Source organism: Peromyscus californicus, unplaced genomic scaffold (genome assembly GCF_007827085.1).
Source record: "Peromyscus californicus insignis strain IS unplaced genomic scaffold, ASM782708v3 Scaffold_24__1_contigs__length_46423439, whole genome shotgun sequence".
In the NCBI taxonomy this organism is placed as follows: Eukaryota; Metazoa; Chordata; class Mammalia; order Rodentia; family Cricetidae; genus Peromyscus; species Peromyscus californicus.
In genome coordinates, this window is record NW_026294535.1 from 34,808,781 (window position 1) to 34,831,127 (window position 22,347).

Sequence of the window (22,347 nt, forward strand, 5' to 3'; positions counted from 1 at the left end):
GGAGTGGGAGAGGCGGACCAGGATGACTTGGGGACAGTCAATGGTTGACTCAAGATGGCTTTGTTCGGGTCAAGCTGGAACCCACAGTCTCCTTATGCAGCTCTCTCCTCCTATGGTGTTACAGGCGTCTGGAGCTCTACTACTGTAGGTTTCCTCTAGAGCAGGGGTTCTCAACCTTCCTCACACTGCGACCCTTTAATACAGCTCCTCACGCTGTGCTGACCCCCAACCATACAATGAGATTTTCGTCGCTACTTCGTAACTGTGATTTTTGCTACTGCTATGAATTGTAATGTAAATATCTGAGATGCAGGATGGTCTCAGGTGACCCCTGTGAAAGGGTCATGTGACTTCAAAGGGGTCACAACCCTCTGCTGGAGATCCTCATACTTCACACGAAGCTCCTCCCTCACACTTGAGTGTGAACTCTCCCTCACTGATAAGAGTGCCTTCTTCCTACCAATTCATCTTGAAGCAAAACTGGGGAGCTGGCGGGGGTGGGGGTATGATGGAGAGGAGTTAATAGGCACAAGGACGGGACAAGGGAGAATGCGTAACTGAGCATGCGCAGTGTTGGGGAACCCAAAGAGGATGGTGAAGGACAAAGCAGGCCACTTTGCACTTGGTAGGAGTTTGCTCCCAGTTGGACCTGATTCTGTGCCCCCAAGGCTGACCTGGTAAGACCTCCGCACACTGTTGGAACCCACTGGGTTTCCTAGTGGCTGTACCCAGCAGGACTGCATAAGAGGTTGATTGGACCACGGGCCTGGCTACCAGGTGACTGTAACTAGCAAGGAGGAGGTCTTTTGCTCCACCCGTTGGCATTGTTATAAATAGCTCTTTGGAATAAAGCTCTGGACCCGGATAAGGATCCAGGCCCACCTGAGTCTATCCTGTTTTCTCTCTGTTTCTCTCCTCTCTATTTCTAACTTAAGTCTCTTATCCCCCATTCAAGAGTTCCTGGGGTAAGTAAGTGTGGGGACTGGTCCTCCACAGCACATGCCTCCTGCACGGACTGCAGGCTGCTTTCTAGCCGAGGAAAGAGGAAATGCAGAAACAGGAAACTGACTGAGGGCAGAGTCAGATACAGGAAGAGGAAAATGAAGACACATGCATGGTACAGATGATTCAGTTTGAAAGAGCAAACCTTGAAAGTTAAACATTTAGCCGGGTGTGGTGGCTCACACCTCTGCTGATATTTTGTTTGTGCTTTAACAAATAAATCTTGCCTGGAGATCAGAGTGCAGAGCCAGCCACTAGTCAACCATAGAGGCCAGGCAGTGGTGGCACACACCTTTAATCCCAGTACTAGGGAGGTGGAGACAGGAAGCGATAGAGAGGAATATAAAATGGGAGGAGAGAGGACCTCAGCTCTCTTTCAGTCTGGGGATTCCTAGAGGTCAGAAGTCTTTCTAGTGGCTGGCTCCTCTGCTTCTCTGATCTTTCAGCTCTCACCCTGATATCTGACTCTGAGTTTTTATTATTAAGACCAATTAGGATTGTGCTACACACCCCTGTAATCCCAGCACTCTGGAGCTGAAGGCAAGAGACTGCAGTATCCTTCAGTGACAGATCAAGGCCAGCCTGGCTATGTGGGACCCCGTCTCAAAACAAGCAAACTTACTGTGCTTTGAGTGACTAATGTTGCTCAGAAATAAACTTTCAAACATTGGTGATTTTAAAACAGCAAGTCAGCCGGGCGGTGGTGGCGCACGCCTTTAATCCCAGCACTCGGGAGGCAGAGCCAGGCGGATCTCTGTGAGTTCGAGGCCAGCCTGGACTACCAAGTGAGTTCCAGGAAAGGCGCAAAGCTACACAGAGAAACCCTGTCTCGAAAAACCAAAAAAAAAAAAAAAAAAAAAAAAAATAAAACAGCAAGTCGCCGGGCGGTGGTGGCGCATGCCGGGCGGTGGTGGCCCACGCCTTTAATCCCAGCACTCGGGAGGCAGAGCCAGGTGGATCTCTGTGAGTTCGAGGCCAGCCTGGGCTACCAAGTGAGTTCCAGGAAAGGCACAAAGCTACACAGAGAAACCCTGTCTCGAAAAAAAAAAAAAAAAAAACAACAAAAAAACAAAAAACAAAAAAAAGCAAGTCTTTAGGGAGTATTTAAAAAAAAAATAAAGCAAAGAGCTGGGCAGTGGTGGCTCACGCTTTTAATCCCAGCACTTGGGAGGCAGAGGCAGGAGGATGTCTGTGAGTTTGAGGCCAGCCTGGTCTACAGAGTAAGTTCTAGGACAGGCAGGGCTACACAGATAAACCCTGTTTCAAAAAACCAAACAAAAAATAAAGCAAAGAAAGGCTGCATTTCAGAGAAGGATTTCTCAGTGTGTATTATCTGCTATTGAGATAGTATAAAACACACACACACACACACACACACACACACACACACACACACACACGCACGCACGCGCACGCCTCAGGAGCATGCTCAAAGCTGCAAATAACTAACTGCACCCTCAGCAAATAGGGCTTTCCTTTCCAACTTGGAACAGGCAGCCAGCAGCCTGCAGCCTGGGCGGGTGAGCACGCTGCTACAGCAGCCACAGTAGATAGCCCTGACTAGATCTAGAATTCTCTATATAGATCAGGCTGGCTTCCAACTCAAAAGTCCACTTCTGTCTCCTGAATGCTGGGATTAAGGGATGCACGACCACACCTGGCTCTTTCACATTATCGTAATGCTTTCTGTTTTCCTCCAGTGTTACTTATGTGCAGTGAATGGGCACTGTGTGTGTGTGTGTGTGCGTGCGTGCGCGCGCGCGCGCGCATGTGGCACATGTGTGCATGCTCACTGCTGCATGCACTTTCTGAGGAAGACTGTGGGTGTCCTGATGTCACTGCCTTGTGCCCTTGAGAGACCTCTCACAGAACCTGAAGCTAGCTAGACTGGGCCCATCAAGCCCAGGGATCCTCCTGTCCCTCCTTCCCACAATACAGTGTTAAGGGTTTCCACACAGCTGCACCTAGCTTTTATTTTTATTTTTATTTTTTTTATTTTTATTTTTTGTGCATGGAGAGGCAGGGTGGCACATGCCTTTAAAGAGGCAGAGGCAGGTAGATCTCTGAGTTCGAGGCCAGTCTGGTCTACATATTGAGTTCTACGACAGCTACAGAGAAACAAAAAAATTATGTGTGTGTCTGTGTATCACTTGCATACTTGGTGCCCGCAGAGCCGGGAAAGGGCATTGATCTCCTGGAACTGGAGTTATAGATGGCTATGAACCATTATGTGGATGCCAGGAATCAATCAGACCAGGTTCTCAGGAAGAGCAGCCAGTAAGAACCATCTCTCCAGTTCCCCAAGCCTAATTTTGTTGTTGTTGTTGTTTTTTGAGACAGGGTCTCAAGTGTGTGGCCCTGGCTGTCCTGGAACTCGCTCTGTAGACCAGGCTAGCCTCAAACTCAGAGATCCATCTGCCTCCACCTCCCAAGTACTGGGATTAAAGGTGTGCACCACCACTGCCTGGCTTTTTTTTCTTTTAATGTGGGTGCTAGGGACTAAAACTTGAGTCCTCGTGCTTGGGCAGCAAGTATTTTATCCACTGAGCTGTCTTCCTGGCGCCCCCTCCCCACCCCCCACCCAGACACACACTAGTTGAAAAGGGACTTGGAATTTTGTTGCATTAGAGCTGTGGGTCTGCACGCAGAGCAGCCCAGCACATCCACACACAGAGAAGCCTAGCTTCTTCGTGAGCTCTACAAGACAGAAGGGAAAAGAAGAGGGCCTTGTTATTTTCAGCAAGACTTGAAGTTTAGTCATTCGACAGAAGAGACAATCTAAATCCAGTTCCACAGGCACCGAAAAGACAGTCCTGTGTCTGGTCTGTGCCGTGCTTGCCAGGGCATGGGGTGCATTCTCCTCAGGAATTTTCAGTTTGACGATCATCTTCAGGGTGAAAAAATGCTGAGCATCCTGTTGTTCTAACAGAACTCAGTTTATTCGTTTATGGAAACACACCTTTACTCATCTTTCTCCAACTCTGTTACTCATTCCTACAGACACCAGCCATCGATAACAACCCCACACGCCTTCCTATCCAATCACCCTCGGTCCCCAGGTTTTATTGACACACAGCACAAATCAACTCAGTTGTTCTTAACACACAGAAACCAGATGATCTCTGGCCTGGAACATTTGTCTTCAGCTTTTAGGAAAAGGTGACATACTAACTTACATATACATAGAAAATGCCTCTTAAACGTAATACCAAAGATCCATAGAGTCAGGATGGCATGTTCTGCAATTCTTAGCTCAGGAGCTCTGTAAACTGAGAACAGTAAAAACACGGGCGCACATACACTGATAGACAACAGACCGACACAATGAAATTCTCCAAATACACGTCTTATGAGGCTTTGCATTTTAAATGGGGCAGGAAAAAAGAATCCTAAAACAGGCATATTTCCTTTCCTTTTTACTTCCTGTCAATAGGATCTCAGTAGTTAATTCAGGCTGTCCTGGAAGTCCACATGGTCTACATGGCCAAGGAACCTTCAGCCTGTTTCCTGATCATTTCAAAGTTCTGGTTTTGTTTTGGCAGTGCTCGGGATAGGACCCAGGCTTTTTTATTTGGTTAAAAAAACTTAAAAAACGTCAGGCAGTGGTGGTACACATCTTTAATCCCAGCACCCGGGAGGCAGAGGGAAGTGGAGCTATATGAGTTTGAAGCCAGTCTGGTCTACAGAGAATTCCAGTACAGCCAGGGCTACATAGAGAAACAAACCCTGTCTTGAAAAAACAAAAAACAAACAAGCAAAAAACCCCTAAACAGCCAGGTGGCAGTGGCGTATGCCTTTGATCCCAGCACTTGAGAGGCAGAGTCAGCTGGATCTCTGTGAGTTCAAGGCCAGCCTGGTCTACAGAGCGAGATCCAGGACAGGCACCAAAAACTACACAGAGAAACCCTGTCTTGAAAAAAACAAAACAGAACAACAACAACAAAAAAACCCTAGGAGATATTAAAAGTTACCTTTCTCTGTGAAAAAAAAAAATCTAAGATAAAATTTGCTGCCACAATGTAGGTACACACATGGCTCTTTGTCTTAAGCTGTTTTCTCACAGGAAAGTGTGTTTAGAAAAAGTTCCTACTCTTGTGAGGTCAATGGCTGCTTTGAATGGTGAAATGTCAAGATACTCGAAGGCAGACACACACTGTTGCAATCAGAGACCCGGCAACCCATTTGCTGGAGACCAGGTATTCATCTCAACCAAAGATACTTCTCTATTCCTCTGAAACCTCACACAACCAGCTAAATATCAGCCAGTTTTTCTTCTTTCACGCCTTCCTTAGTTTTCACCGAGTCTCGTCCTAGGATTTGGAGAGCCTTTGCTCTAGCTTTCCTCGTGGGAACGGAGGCATAATTCAACCCAGTTCCCAGTGCCGTAAGATGCTCCCTCCACAGTGCTTCCTCACGTGGAAGGCAGGCAGGGCGTGCTGGGAGGGAGGCCATGTGAGAAATCAGTGACATGAAATGTTCGAGCAAGCTGGAAAAGCAGTTGCCGGGGTAAAGAGAGACCTGCCCATTCCAGGTAGAGTCTGTCTGGTTTGGCTGTTGCTGGGAGACTGTAACCAGCGCCTCAGCATGCTAGGCAGGTACCCCACTACTGGACCATACCTGCTGGCCCTCCAGGCTTCTCTCTGAGCCATTCATTGCGGGGTTTGTTTTTTTTTTTTTTTTTCTGGAGCTGAGGACCGAACCCAGGGCCTTGCGCTTCCTAGGCAAGTGCTCTACCACTGAGCTAAATCCCCAACCCCTGGTTTTGTTTTGTTAACTCCATATACAGTAGCTAGAGCTCACTGAAAGCTCAGAGCCATCACGAGAGGACCGACGAGACCGTCATTCCCACCGACACCAGTTACTTAGAACCGCAGACACTCACCGGAGCACAGGCAGAGTCTGTCCTTGAGCTGGCCCTGCCTCACGCAGTCCTGCCCCAGTTTTCCAGACACCAGGGACTGGAGGCGCACAAGCCCTGCCCTGTTTGACAGGGCAGAGCTTCTCTTACCAAGTTTCTACTTTCAGAGCTGTGGTTTGTTTTATGATCGTGTCTATGGCGGTGTGCTTCCTATACATATTTCAATTCTACAATGAAATGATAAAAGACGTCAAAGGCCAGGTGTGGTGGCGAGGCAAGCAGATCTCTATGAGTTCAAAGCCAGTTTGGTCTACGTAGAGAATTCCAGACCAGCCAGGGCTACATAGTGAGATCCGGTCTCAGAACAGCTATCACTCTGCCCAAATGATAAAGAAGCTAACATAAACCACTCTTTGTATTTAAACCCAGACTCCAGGTCTGTGGGTGTCGCTCAGTGGTGCTGTTTGTCTGGCAAGTGCTAGACTCTGGGGTCAGTCTCCTGCACGGCATAACATAGAATAAACACTGACTAACATAGAATAAACCTCACAGGGGGAAACCAGGGATGAGTGGGCAGGAGTCCTATGTGCCCTTCCTGGGGACAGCGTGGCCACCAAGCCGGGCACACCTGCAGCACTGAGTGGCAGCCCTTTGTCATTCCTATGGACCCGAACCTTCCTACATTTTGGCTGGCAGAATGAAACCATCTCCTATGTAGCATGTATCGTTTCTTTGAAGGTGCTGGAGTTGGAGCCCGGGGCCTGATGCATGCGGAGCAGACACTCTACCGCTGAGTGACAGCTCCAGCTTCATGCAGTCTTTGAAGAGAAGCTCGAACCATTTTGGTTTTAGAAAATTAAGTCGATGAAAGGTACTAAAAACAGATTTGTGAAGAAAATACTTCTCGTAAGTCACTGAGTGAACTCTGCATGGTGGCTTCTCCAGGGACTTATCCATTTCCCAGCTTTTTGGTCAGCGTTCTTTTCTCCGTCAAAGCTCAGGGCCGCTGGACCAGCTTACTCTTACTTCCTTCCTGTTCGCTGAGTTTAAAGTGGGTATAGGTGAGGATGCCGAACAGTGTGCATAAGATGCCAAGTCCCTGGTTAAACGACAGCGGATCCTTAAATAAAATGTATCCTCCGCACAGGGTGATGCAGAACTTGAAGTGTCCGAACATGTTGTAGCTGAGGTGTTCAGGTAAGGAGACAAAGGAGCAAAGAGCCAGATGTGCGGGTCACAGAGGCACACATTGACAGTATACCCACGGCAAAGGCTACCAGGGGCCAGAAAGAACGCCATAACACACAGACTCAACAGCTGCTGGGCATTTAAAGAACAGACACTTTGGTGACATGCTTTGGCGACAATCAGACTTTCTCTGGGCATGGTTTTAGCAATTTACAGACAGATTTCAAAGTGGTGACATGGCATTAAAATTATGTATGTGTGTCTGTCTGTCTGTACATGTGAATGTGATGCCCATGGAGGTCAGAAGAGGATGTTGGATTCCCTGGAGCTGGCGTTATAGGCAGTGTTGGCCACCTGATGGGAGTGTTAACCAAACTCAGGTCCTCTGCAAGAGCTGGGTGTACTCTCAACTGCTGAGCTGTTTCAGTAGCCCCAGCACAATTTATTCTCCCAGGTTGGATATAAACTACATAGACACACACTCCAAAGTGACAAGAGACTGCCTCAAGTATAATCCCGAGGACCTCTCCAAAGAGGTACTGCAGGAGGCAGGATGTGCAGAGCAGGGCACAGAGGAGACATTGGCACAGCAGTTTGTGGTTATGCCACGGAATGGCATGCCTAATAAATGGTCGCTGGCAATGAGCTGAGATGTGCCACGTGACAGGGAGCTGAGGCAATGAAAACTTCCAGGATGCCTAAGGTTCGGAGGGCAAGGGAGAGGAGCCAGGGAGGAAGCAAGAACAGCACCAGCCACCCTGTGAGGAGCTCTACCGTAAACATCTCACCTACCTCCACTACTTCTCACCTCTCCATTTACAACTGTGGAGGCCCGGAGATTCTCGTGACTTTAAAAAATACTGTATTTATGTACTCGTGTGTGTGTGTGCATGCCAAGGCACATGTATGGAGGTCAGAGGACAATTATGGACCCACTATGTGGGCCCCGTGAACTCAGGTCATCAGGCTTGGGGCAAGGTCCACCTGCTGAGTCATCTCAGCAGACCGCCTGTAATAACCAAGTGACACACAGTTCAAGTGTTGGGAGTCTAAACAAAGGTGGACTTATTTAACTCCAAAGTTCAGGCTGTAATCTAATATACTGCCAGCAGTTCATTACTGGGCTAAAGTTTTTTCCCAAGTCATCGTTCCTATTAAAAAAAAAAAAATCAAACCACATAAACATATACATACACCCCTCAGAAATTATTCTCCTGACATTTTACACATAATTATTTTTTTTCTATCTGAACTAATATTGTATTGCTCTTCGGATGCTACAAACCTGTGTTCTTCCTAGCAACAACACCATAGAAGCAGCTACCACTCTATGCCTCAGTTTCCCTGCCTATGATATGGTAAGATGATCTTGTGTCTACCTTACACGGTTGATGTGGATTAAATAATTAACACCCACGAAGATTCCAGTCTACAGTAAGCACCATCATGTGAGCTGTAAGTTACCAAGAGTGTAATAACCGACCGTGCTTGACAGGACCGCCCAGCACTGTGGATGCTACTGCCCCTAATTTCTCTGCTGTTTCCCTCACCCCAGCTTCTTTGCAGCGATGGGGACAATGAGCTGACTAAACCCAACCCTACATCCCTCAGTTCGTAAGTGACCTCAGTGGAACCACAGGAGCTCCCACAATACAGCTCACAGGAAGTGGTAGATCTGGGCAGAGGCCTAGCTCTGTCTGACCTCTATGCTCAGGCTCTCTGCTCGGTTTCCAAAACAATGCAGCCGGGCATGGTGATGCAGCCTTGTAATCCCAGCTCTCAGGAGGCTGAAGCAGGAGGATTGAGATTAGGGTCATCCTCAGCTACATAGTAAATCTGAGACCAGCCTGGGCTACATGAGACTGTTCCATGAAACAAAAAAAGCACCAATCAAAAATCAAAACGGGACGCACGTAGCAGTGGCCCTTAGGGGAACGTGGGCAGCCACCAGAGTACCGGCTTTTTTTTTGGTTCAGTGGAGTTGGTATCTGAGAGGCAGAGGATGTGGCCAGGATGGCTATCACAATACCACAGTGAGATAGACCTTATCTCAATTATGCGCTATCTTCAAATGTACTGCTACTAACGTGTTAGCTTCAACTACTCCAGCCCTGCCAGGCAGCTCATGGCCTGTCAAGGTCACTTATGAGCAGGGAAGGCACATTTAGTGACGCTCTATGGCGGTTCTTTTCCGGAACTGAAAACCCGGAGTGCAAGCTCCACTTCTCCCCTCTGCTCCAGCCTGCCTGTGCCTCAGCCCAAAGTGCTCTGGTCAAACTGTCAGGGGCCCTGCCTCGCTAGGTCTGGGACCAACTGCCAATCTTTCTCCAACCTGACACAGTGCTCCCTACCCCTCCTCCTCCGGTGGACCCATCATCACTCTCCTCCCCTCGGGGCTCCCCTGCCTAGTCCCCTTCTCCCCTCTGGGAACTCCGAAGGTGCAGTGCCCAGGATACAGTCTTTGTGAGTCTTTCCTCTGACTGGGTAATCCAAGTCACCACTCACATCTTTACACTGACTCAGGGACTACCTGTGGCTGACACCTGGTCCCCGAACCCTGCAACGGGAACTCTACCTGCACCTCAGACCTCCTCCCTAGACAGCCACTGCAAAATATATGGGACCCGCTCTCACTGCTTCGCATTCTCCACATTCAACTGTTCAGGACACCTGTTAGTGCTGCTTGGAAATGTGTCCAGAAGCCCAGGACTTCTCACCATTCTCTGTCACTTAAAAGAGCCATTTTTGTGTGTGTGTGCATGAGTGTGTGTGTGTGTGTGTGTGTGTGTGCATGAAGTGTGTGTCTATGTGTGTAAGTACATGCAGTGTGTCTGTGTGTGTGTCGGCCAGAAGAGGACATCAGATCCCCTAGAGCAGGACTTACAAGCAATTGGGAGCTGCCTATTGTGAGTGTTGAAAACTGAACTCACGAGATCCTCTGGATAAAGAGCAAGCGCTCTGAACTGCTGGGCCACCTCTGCAGCCCCATGAGCTAGTATTCATGAATTAGGAACTTAGGTGACACTAGAAACTGATGGTCTCCCTTCTCACTCACCTTTTCCAATTTTCTTCCACCACGGGAGCAATGGCCGCAGACATTTTTGACAGGGTGGGGCTGGGGGTGTTCCTGGCATCTAGTGGCAGAGACATGTCATGCTGCTGTCCTCTTGCAGGGACAGCACAGGCCCCCAGACAAAGCAGTCTGGCCTCAGGGTGGGCGGCACGAGGTGAGAAATCCTGCTCAGCACCACAGGTATCTACAGTGCTTCCATGAGGATGTGAGGCCATGTCACATCTCTGCTCCATGCTCCTATGGCTTCTCACCTCATGCAGGTGAAAGCTCCACTTGACCTAGCTCTCCCTGCTTCTCAGGGCACTCCCGCTTTCTGTGTTCACCCTGCTCAGACTCTCCTCAGGCCCCTCATCTGCTGCCGCCAACATCTAAATGCTCTTCCCAACCTCATTTCTTTCAAAGTCACCTTCCTGAGGCCACACGACTAGTCTACTGACTCTAATCCTGTCCCCAAACATTACATGCCTGCCTTCCTGCTTTATTATATTTTCCCTGTGGCTCTTCATAGTACCCATTACTACAGATTCATAACGAATTCTTCTTCATGTTTGTAGCCTGGCCTCCTTGCTAGAATTTAAGTCCGTGAAGGAGGAGATTTTTTTCATTGCTTTGGTTCACTACCGTACCATGAGTGCTGATACATAGTATATAGTATGTATACATACAGTATATGTCCAGTATAAAGATCCATTAAATCAAGTAACGGTCTGTAGTGCTTATTCAATAGATATTGTTGAATGAATGCTTTTGTTTGTTTGTTTAATGTGTATGAATATTTTGCCTGCATGTAAGTCTCTGTACCATCTGAGTGCCTGGTGCCTCTGGAGCCAGAAGAGGGCACTGAATCCCCTTGAACTGGAGTTACAGACAGTTGTGAGCTGTGGGTGCTGGGAATTGAACTTGGGTCCTTTGGAAGAGCACTTAGTAAGTGCTCTTTACCACAGAGCCAACGCTCGAGCCCTGAATGAATGCCCTGAACCAAGGCACGTCCTTGGAGGCCTAGATTTGATGGCATGAGGCACAGCTTGTGGGCCGAGATGGCTGGGTTCAAACCTGGGCGGTGCACTTCTCAGTCACGCACTTTAGTTTCTTATTCTGTAACGTGGGTTGAACTCAGGGCTCTGCTCATGCTGGTCAGTGCTGCACCATGGAGCCATAGTCCCTTCTCCTTCACCATGTGATCTTCCAGGAGTCAAGTTATTGTACCTCTGTGGCTCTTTCCTTGGCTGTAAAATGACAGACTTTTCCTTCACAGAGTTCTGACGAGAATTAAATGATCTGTTTACACAACAGTACCAGGCACAAAATACATATTAAGTACTGGGGTTGTGAAAGAAATTATAATCATTGTTACTTATTGATATTTGGAAAAATAGGCTATTTGTACTTTTGACATCTCAGTATTTACTCACTTCTATAAATCAGCATACTTTTTTTCTCTCCAGTTTTTAATAAGTGAGATCTCAGTCTATATATAGCCCAGGCTGGCTTCAAACACATGGCAATCCTCTGCCTCAGCCTTCCAAGTCCTGAGATTACAGGCATGAAGCATCATTATACCCAGCTTTAAGTCAGTATACTCTTGAAATAAAACATTACTAAACTACTTCTTTCAGATGAGGAAATTCATTCTTCACATTTGCTTAAAAATAGGGCAAAGTGAAATGCAAGGTAGAAAGAATGGCAGGCAGGCAGCGTGGTGAAAACTGGCCATGGAATTTATCCTTCAACACATAACTTCATTTTCTAAAAATTTGGAATATTAAGAACATTTATTTATTTGGAAACAAGAACACCCATTTCCAAATAAATACAGACCCACTTCAAATCAGATGCCCAGGCTATGAAATTACCTTTCGTCACATAAGCGGACCACACCTCTACTTTATCACCACAGATACCTGAAAACGGACTCAAACGTAAGCCTCCACTCCATTATTCCTTCAATAAACATCACTTAGGCCCACTCTTGGCAAGTCATGGTGCTAAGTCAGTTTCTATAAGAGAAAAGGTCACTACTACATGAGAAAACTCAAAAGTGTTCCTTTACAGAAAGCAAGCTCATTTCCTCAGTTAATAAATTCCATAGACACTAGTGTGGAAAGACGTTCTTAAAAAATTAAGGGGCTAGAGCAATGTCTCAGCAGTTAAGCTCACTAGCTGCTCTTCCAGAGGACCGGGGTTAGATTCCCAGCACCCATGTGGCGGCTTACAGCCATCTGTAACCTCAGCTCCAGGGAATCGATGGCTTCTCTGGCCTCCAAAGGCATCAGGCATGCATGTGTGCACAGACATACATGAAGAAAAACACCCATACTAATGAACTATAACAATAAAAACAGGTTAAAATAAACCAGCCTACTTAACAAACGGTAACAAATGGGAAACAAAGGCTACCCACACTTGAAAGTACATGGAAAGGATACGTGACCGGCGATGTGTTCCCAATGATCCAATAAATCGATAAGTTCACCATGAAAGCGATTACTCCAGACAGCAGTACCATAAGCTACAAATAAACCAAGAGAATCATTATAACAAGGCACAAATATGTCTCATTAAGAATATGCAAAAATGCAATCTTCACCCATTTAAACAAGATGTCACATGCTGGTAATCCCAGCTATACACATTAAATAAAGTAGATGCAGGATCACTGCAAGTTTGAGGCCAGTAGCTTACAGAGTTCCAGGCCAGTCAGAGCTTCACAGTAAGAGCATGTCTCAAAACAAACACACAAGACAAACGAACAAACTCCCTACAAAAAAAAAAAAATGAGTTTAGAGAATCAACTTGGAGCTGGGCAGTGGTGGTACACTCCTTTAATCCTAGCACCCAGGAGGCAGCGGCAGGTGAATCTCTACAGAGGGAGTTCCAGGACTCCATAGAGAAACCCTGTCTCAATAAGCCAAAACACAAACAAACAAACCTTCTTTTTTTTTTTTTTTTTTTTTGGTTTTTTGAGACAGGGTTTCTCTGTGTAGCTTTGTGCCTTTCCTGGATCTCGCTCTGTAGACCAGGCTGGCCTCAAACTCACAAAGATCCGCCTGCCTCTGCCTCTGCCTCCCGAGTGCTGGGATTAAAGGCATGCGCCACCACCGCCCGGCCAAACAAAACTTCTAACAAGCAGTGGGAGACCACAGTGATGACCTGGTACACAGCTGTGATCCCAGCCTTTGGGAAGAAGCAGCAGGAAGGTCAAGGCAGCTTTGGCTACATAGTGAGTTTGAGGCCACCCTGGCTATATGAGATGCTTTCTAAAACAACAAAAACCCAAAACCAAAAAACATAAGGGACTAGGAGATGGCTCAGCAGTTAAGAGTGCTTCCTGTTCGTCCAAAGGACCACATCTGGTTCCCAGCACCCAGGTTTGCTTACATCCACCTTGCAACTCCAGCTCCAGGAGATGTGATACTACTGGCCTCCAAAGATACAGACACAGACTGAAAAATAAAATAAACCTTTAAAACGCAAGCCAAGGAGCCAACAAAACAAAAAATATAGTTGTGAATGTGAATTTCTAGGTTCCTTTTTTTTTCCTTATTCACTTAAGGAAGAGATATTTTCTTTCTTTTTTTTCCAGAGTCTCCCTATATTGCCCAAGTTCCCTGTATAAGACCTAAGGACTCCTCTGGCCTCAGCTTCTGAGCAGCTGAGATACAGGCATAGCTCACTGAGCTCAGCTGTAATAAGTTCTCATTAAAAACAATACATGTATATTATAGAAAAACCAGAAAATAAAGGTAAGCAAAACAGTCAATGGAATATTTATAATCCCAACCACTACCCCATCTGCTAACTGAAAGACCCTAACCCTTCAGGCTTACACCCCCCCCCCCCAAGCCCCAGGAGAATGAGGAACTAAAAAAAAGCTAGTTCCAAGGGCAACCTGACTCAGCTATTACTTAACAATGTAACACTATAAAGAGATTTCTATTAAGAGATGCGCTCAACTGTGACTGGGATAATTGCAAGTGTTCCAGGAAGGACCACTGTAACCTTTGTGTAACTCTCACTCCCACCCTGACACCCCCCTTGAGGTTTCAGGAAGAACGTGCATGCCGACGTGACTGTACCCACTCTGTGATCACACCATGATCTTGAGGAATTAGCCTCTAGACATAAATCAATCGAAACGAAATTGTATGGGAATTGTAATCTTGTGGTTTTTGTGGGTTTTCCCTTTAAAAGTACCTGTGTGGCTGCAGTGCGATGTGACTCTTGCCCTCAGGACAAGGGGAGCCCGACTGTACAGCCGCTTTAAAATAAACCTCCTGCTGTTTGCATCAACTGGACCGGAGTCTGGGTTCTTGGGGCGCCCACTTGAGAAGGTAAAACCCGAGATTTTGAGGTCTATCCCTAACACTGAGGAATGGATACTCACAGATTAAATTCTGACGAATCATTCATTTTTATTCTTACTTAAATCAAAACCAGTATCAGGCCAGGCCTTGTGAGGAATACAGTAGAGAGTTCCTGCCCTCAAAGGACTTAGAACTATTTGAAGATAATAACCATCATGATGTGGGGAGATGTCTCAGTTGGTACAGTACAAACATGAGGACCTCAGTTTAGATACCCAGAACTCATGCAAAAGCTGGGAGTGGCTGTGTGTCTGTAATCTCAACTCCACCGGGGCGGTGGAGACAGGAGGATCCCTGGGGCTCGAGAGAGAGAGAGACCCTGCTGGGGAAACAAAGGTGGAGAGTGACTGAGAGTGCAGTCTGTACATACCCACATCCATACACACACAAATCAGGATAACCCCAACGTATGTTGTACGTGCTCACACATGTTAGTTTTCACAAATGACCATGAGGCAGGTAGAGAAAACAGCACCCCTTTTTTACACCCGGGAGTACAAGAGGGTAGAGCAAATGGCCAGGGTCCCACAGCTGGTAAAGACTAGTGCTAATATTTAGACCTGCTTTGTGCTCCCCACCGACTCTGCTAGGCTATTTCTCCATCACCTAAGAGGGAGCATTAGCCAGAAAGCTTACAGCCCACGTAATGGTTCTTGAGATCTACACAGCTGGTGGGCAGCCAGACAATAGGTTCTACATGAATCTCAAGGGAGGAGACCAGAACCAAAAAATGGTAATGTGATATCTTAGGCTTCTGGGGGGGCTCCACTGTCTTCATATTTTTATGTATATTCAAAATCTATCCAATGAGAATGTTGTATTTATATGAAACAAAGCTATTTATTGTTTTTTTACAATTACATCGTAATTGTATATATATATACAAATTATAAAAATATAAAATTAAAACACAATGCCAAAATTATGTGTGGACTCTAGTTTGGCATGGACAAGATGGTAACCGGGCATTGAGAAATGTGAACCGTAACCTGGTTTCACTGTCCAGCTGTCCAGTCCAGGTAAGTCCCTTCCTTTTCCCATGCCTCAGTTTCTCCATGTGAAAATAAGCCTTGACCTGGCCTTCCTTAGACAGCAACCATGGGGTGAGATGTGAGAACAGAACTGAGGCTGTGTTCCTAAATCTAAACACCGCCTTGGGAAAGGAGTGGCCACTGCAATTCCTTAGGCACCAAAGCAATCAGGACTTACCAGAGCAGAAACCGACCAGGGACCAAATATTCCTCCCTCTCCGAACACGGGCTCAAAGAAGGGCACGGCCACCAGCAGCATGGCGGAGGACATGGGAGCCTGGTAGTACAGCAGCTGCATGGAATTCACTTGCAGTTCGTGCTGCTTGGCTCCCACCCACTGAAAATCGGGAGAGAAAACACGTCAGGTACCCAGGAGAGCATCGTTCAGTCAAAGCCGAGCAGGGTCAGGCTAGGGGAAGAGGACGCACCTCATTATTCTACAAGGTTTTAAAGAGTTGGGGGATATGGATGACCATGAGCACCTCAGATAAAGTTGCTCTATGAACATGGCATGTGCTGATCTCCTGACTTCCTGATGCCTTAGACAGGAAAGCAGCGCCCCTCTACTCTCATGGATTCTACTAAACAGCGGGAGTAAACCACCCAGGAGCCCCCATGCATCAGGACACAGAAAAAAAACGTGGAGGGAATAACAAATTAGGTGAGAAGTGTGGCTACAAACGCAATGTCAGGTCTGCTTTCCTCATAAAAACAGAAGGAAAAACGGAGAAAAACCATCGTGGCTGGACTGGATTACCACTGGCCAATGCACGAGACTCTCTCTTATTCTAAGTGGACTCCCATCTGTGGCCTTAAAGGTACGTGGACTTCAGAGACACTTTAAAACCCAACGGGGGGGGGGGGGGGTGGGCTGGAGAGATGGCTCGGCGGTTAAGAGCACAGGCTGCTCTTTCAGAGGTCCTGAGTTCAATTCCCAGCACCCACATGGTGGCTCACAACCATCTCTAGGGGGATCTGATGCCCCCCTTCTGGTGTAAATGCATACAGGCAATTAGAGCACTCATCCATAAAATAAATAAATAAAAGATCTTAGAAAAACCTATAACCAAAACAAACAAACAAATAAATAAAAATAAAACCCAATCAGTGGCTGAAAGACGTTTTCCTCTCCAGAGAACTTTTCTGTGGATCGGACTTGCCACATACCACCTGGGCGCCACGGAGTAAACAGAACCCCTACAATGCTGTTCCATTCAGTAAAAACCTCAGAACCTCACATCCCATGTCCTCAAAATACTTCACAAACATGACTACAGAGAGGCTCTGAAGAGAAGTCGGCAGTGTGAGGTAGGCCTGGCAGACACAGCCTGGCTTTTGAACCACCTCTGCAGACCGGTTTCCTAAGCCTAGCTATTCTGTGACGTAAAGCAGCTCTACAGGGATTTAGCAAGGCCGAGATGGAGACACAGGGCATTGGCAGCACACTCCCGCCAGCTTTCACGAGTCGTCTCCTGAGACTATAAAGGACAAAGAACTGATTCTTCCCCAGCCCGCTTATAGGAGCAAGGTCCTGCGGGCAGAACATGGGGCCCCCGTGCATGCTGGGTAAGCACCCTATCATTGACCTCCAACCCCATTCCCACACCCTGAGTATCTGTAACTTCTCTTCCTGGTCATTTTCACTTAGTCTGCAGGGCCGTGTTTTGTTGTTACTGGTGTGTGTTTGTTTGTTTGTTTGAGAGAGGGTTTCTGTGTAGCCTTGGCTGTCCTGGTCTGAACTTGTTCTGTAAACCAGGCTGGCTTCAAACTCATGGAGATACGCTTGCCTTGAGTGCTGGGATTAAAGGCATGCATCACCACCACCTGGCTCTGCAGGGCCATGTTTGAGACCAAGCTCCTCCTGTCTATAAACGAAGCTCTCTTGTGCTGTGTCCACACCTAATGCTAATTCTCTCCCCTAGAGACCCAGACGCTCCTGGCTCCCAGTCAGTCAGGGTCTACTAATTCTTCCTCCCATTGGGCCTCACTGTCCTATGTCCACACCCCTGCCCTAGCCCAGGTTCTTCACACTTTCCTTCCTTTCTCCTGTCCCCTCCATTGTCACTAGAGTCGTTTTTCTTAAATACAAGGCTGGGCAAAGCCTCTTCCCAATTCTTCACCGGCATCTGCAGAATAAAGACATTTCCTGAGTGACAGCAAGACTTTGCCATCCGGTACTAGCCACTCAGCATCACCCTCCCACAACAGACCTATGGTCTAGCCTCACTAAACACAGCAAGCTCTCCCCACATGCTCTGTGCTTTGACACATATCAAAGGACGCGCCTCAATACTTCAGCGGCAAGCAAACGTCTGCGCCTCCAACTTAAATTAAGTTTCCCTCTGGTCCAGCCTGGCCATTCCGGGTGCACAGCCGCCACTTCTGCCTCGGTGCTGCTGCCCAGGACTTTCCTCGGCGTGGAGGGACACTCCTGACCTGGCTATGGAATGCCGAGTCTCATATGTGTCTGGAAGGGTAGGGGGACCTTTCCTCATCCTGTCCTCAGGGTGAACATACAGGAAATGTCTGTCATACAAACAAGTCCCCCATTTCCCCAGCTAAGGGCTGAAGACGCTTCTTCCAACTTCTCTTAATGTTCCCAGCAGCAGCAGAACAAATAACTTAGAAGCCAAATAGGATACAAGAGGCAGCTATATGAAATATATAGAACATACAAATTCATAGAGACAGAAAGATTAGACGTTATCTCAAGATGGAGAAGGAAGGAATACAGAGCAATGATTTCCTAAGGACAGAGTTTCTGTTTTGTGCGATGAAAAAGCCCCACAAACGGACAGTAGAATCAGGACATAATATCATGAATGTAATAAATCAATGCAATTAATGAATATCATAAATATAGTTATTGAATGAATACTGTGAATGTAATCAATGAATACCACAAATGTAATTAATAGCATGAGTGTAATTTTAAAAAAAAGAGGCAGATATAATTTTGTTTAAAAGGAATCTGGGTGTGTATGTGTGTGTGGGGGGAAATCTACCTATTCTGGCACAGTACTTTTGCTGTTTATTGGGCCAGAACCTTTGCCCACTGTTCTTCAGTCATTCCTTGATCAACCTCTTTCCAACCTCAGGGATACAGAACCTTTTGATTCTGATCTACAGCAAGCTTGAAACTTTCGAGGACAAAAACAGCCACCCAAAAAAGGTGAGTGTTGTGAACTGAAATTAAGTATAAGGAGTAAAAGAATCTCTAATATTTAACAAGTAGACCAGGTGTGGTAACACATTCTTTCTCAAAAAGTAAAAGGAGCCGGGCGGTGGTGGCGCACGCCTTTAATCTCAGCACTCGGGAGGCAGAGCCAGGCGGATCTCTGTGAGTTCGGGGCCAGCCTGGGCTACAGAGTGAGTTCCAGGAAAGGCGCAAAGCTACACAGAGAAACCCTGTCTCAAAAGACCAAAAAAAAAAAAAAAAAAAAAAGTAAAAGGAGAGGCCAGGCACGGTGGCACATGCCTTGAATCCCAGCACCTGGAAGGCAGGCAGAGTTCTCTAAGTTCCAGGTCAGCCAGAGCAACACAGTCCTGTCTCAAAACAAAAACAAAACCACAACTGACTACAACAAAAAGTACAAAGAGGATTGATGAGATGGCTCAGTGGGTAAAGGTCCCTGCTGCCAAGCCTGACTACAAAGTTTGATCCTAGGGACCCACGTGGTAGGAGAGAACACTCCGGCCTCTAAAAGTTGCCCTCTGACCTCTATATGTACACAGTGACTGGCATGCACATATGTGTACTCGTGCATACAAACAAAATGAGTGTAAAATTAAAAAGTAAAGAGAGCTGGGGGTGTAACTGAGTGGTGGAGTGCTTGCCTAGTGTGTAAGGTCTTGAGTTCGACCCCCGGGACAACCACCACCCTAGAAGTCTTAGAAACAGTAGTAGGTAGTTGGTGAAGTTGTTAGCGGGCTGGGTGATCTTTAGCTCAGTGTACAGTGCTTGCTTAGAATGCAAGGTGGTCGTGGGTCCAATCCTCAGTGCCCGCCCCCGAGGATAGTATTTTCTGTAACACTGTTTCTGGGGCAATCACTACCATCAAAGAGTTATTTTCCCAGGGAGCAAGACAACCTAGGTGCTAGGGTGTAGTACTGAACAAACATTCCTAACCAGAATGCCTTCCTTTATCACCCGTGGATACTTGTGACAGAGGTAACACTGGTTACATTTTGGCGTAGAATCCCCATGCAGACACACCCAGAATTTCCAGACCAAGGTTTTCAGTATAGAGAGAATACTGTTTCACTGTTTCCTACCCCTGTTATTTCTCCCCACTATACAGGATACAAAAACCAGCTTGTTGGGAATTTATGGTAATGAAGGGAATTCATGAAAAAAAAATCCATGAAAAAAAACTGAATCCTGGCTACAGGAAAGGGACTGTGTTTGTACAAGAAGTTAAAAACCTAGAAACAACTCTATCTACCTAGACAAATTATTAAAAGCCAATAAGAGTACTAACACCATCACTTCTTTTAAGTTTAAAATATTTACATCTGATTTTTTTTATGTTCAAATGTTTGGAAGTATATGAATGTCTTAAGAACAGCTTTAAACTTACAGAGCAAATGACAAATATAATCAACAAACTTATGAAGCAAAGCCTTATTACTCATTTTCTAAAGACTTCCCAGGAAAAAAAAAACCCAAAACAAATTTGTCCCAAACTCTGATGCTTAAGCATGGGTATTGGGCACTTACAAACGGGCATATGGTGAACATCACACACCCAAGTTTCTCTGTCTCCTCTTCACCAGGAGTTAGATAATTTATCAATTATGCTTTCTTTCCAACAGTTTATTGTCTCTATACTGTATTTTCTAGACCTTGTGATACAGCTTCAAAATTTACGAAATCTGCTAAAAAGGCACATAAAGAAAAAAAAATTACCAACCACTTGATAAAGGGATGTGACTAACACACCAAGGGCAGCGAACACCATTCCAAGGGAATGAAACTTCACATCGTAGTAAGAATTTAGGATGACACCTACAGTTATAGGGATCTGTGAAGAGAAAGAGGCAAATGCTGTTGAGATTAAATTCAAGAACAGTGTCGTACAAAATTAATCAAAAGCATCACCAGGGAGCACTGAACTGGATGTTTTCTTCATTTGGGAAAACTGCCAATCCTACGTAAAATAGTGTGACTCTGCAGACATCCACATACAACTTACATCTGGGGGGAAATAATGAGTCCATGCATTGTGCTTTTTTTTTTTTTTTTTTTTTTTTTTTTTGGTTTTTCGAGACAGGGTTTCTCTGTGTAGCTTTGCGCCTTTCCTGGATCTCGCGCTGTAGACCAGGCTGGCCTCGAACTCACAGAGATCCACCTGCCTCTGCCTCCCGAGTGCTGCGATTAAAGGCGTGCGCCACCACCGCCCGGCGCATTGTGCTTTTAAAGGAAATATGATACGCATTTCCAGGTAAGTAAATGGACCTCCAAACCAGTACTTAACACATGCACATACACGTGTAAGAAAAGCATTAGGACCTGAAATACTAAGAACCACTAAGTGCTAACGCTATTTTAATGACTCTTTTATTTAAAGATACAGACACCCCAGCAGTATGCCGCTGAAGGCATATCCTGAGATATTTTATGCTAAACCATTTCATGGTTATCATACGTGGTTCGATTCCCCGGGGGTAGGAGGACTTTTTCCCCCCCTTTCCATGTTAAGCTTTCGCAGATATTCTGACACTTGGAACTGTACCATCTAAGGCAGCTTTCCCCGCTCACCAATCACAGCATTTAAAGATTTCCATCACATGGTAGTTCTAAAACCCACAGGAACACACCCTTTTACTAAGAGCCAGCGGAGTGCCAAATGGCTTTTTCCACCCGTCTCCAAAATAAGCCAGACGGTCACTAAATTATAGACTCGTGTGTGGAGTCAGGATGATGGGGACAAGGCCTCGGGGTGCCAGGCTATAAGCAAGGTGCATTCAATTTTCCCGGGGAGCAAGACAACCAGGTAGGTGGCCCGGGACGCGTTCGCACACGCAGCAGCAGCTGCAGCTACTCACCAGCGTGAGCTGTATTCTGACGGAGAAGCTCTTTTGGTACCAGAAGGTCTGGATGGCTATGATCACCGGCGTGGTCATGGCCTTGGCCAGCTGATAGGTGCCTATGGTGTTGTTCTGTAGAGAGAGGTTGGTGAAGACCACAAAGCCACAGAAGCTGAGGGCCAGGAGGAGGAGCTTGGAGAGCGGCAGACTTTTGGGGGCAAAGATGTCCAGTTTCTGGCAGATGTATAAGCCCAGCCAGGTGACCACGAAGTGCACCAGGGTCAGGCTCATATTGGGGAAGCCGTGGTGTACGTAGATCCATTTGTTGAGGAACACGATGCAGATGGACACCAGCAAGTTGAACAGGAGCCCCGCGGCGATGCGCCCGTTGCCCCGGACCCGGTCGGCCAGCGATGCCATGATGCCCGCCGGCGGCGCCGGAGCAGCAGCACCCTCGGCCAAACCCGGGCTGTCCAGCGTCCCCGCGGGGCGCCCGGCCGCTCTCCGGCTGCCCGGGCCCTCCACCGCCGCGTGCCGCAGCCGCCCGCCCGCCTCACGGCCCGGCCGGAGACAGGCATGCGCCAGCCAGGTCCCGGGCCGCCGCCCTCGGAGCGGGGACGCCGCCGCCGCTGCTCCTCCCGGCCCCGCCCCTCCCCGCGCGGCCACGTGATCCTGCTCGCACTTCCGCCGCGCAGGCGCGCTGGGCGCCGAACGCTGCCCGCCCGGTTGCCTAAGTCAGCCCGGAGGAGCCCTTGGCCTCTCCGGGGTGCAGGGGGTGGTTAATATCTGTGGCAGGTCACC

The 22,347-nt window shown here is 47.2% G+C and overlaps 1 protein-coding gene across 1 annotated transcript; it reads right to left on the bottom strand.

Annotated features, from left to right (window-relative positions):
- Positions 1-3,917: 3,917 nt before the first annotated feature.
- Positions 3,918-22,126, bottom strand: Slc35e3 (solute carrier family 35 member E3). The gene is made up of 5 exons (XM_052753442.1): positions 21,565-22,126; positions 20,430-20,540; positions 15,695-15,853; positions 12,548-12,630; positions 3,918-7,044 (listed from the first exon to the last, which is right to left on the bottom strand). The coding sequence occupies exons 1-5, from the start codon at positions 21,964-21,966 to the stop codon at positions 6,858-6,860; spliced, it is 942 nt and encodes a 313-aa protein (XP_052609402.1). The 5' UTR covers positions 21,967-22,126; the 3' UTR covers positions 3,918-6,857.
- Between the last annotated feature and the right edge of the window lie 221 nt (positions 22,127-22,347).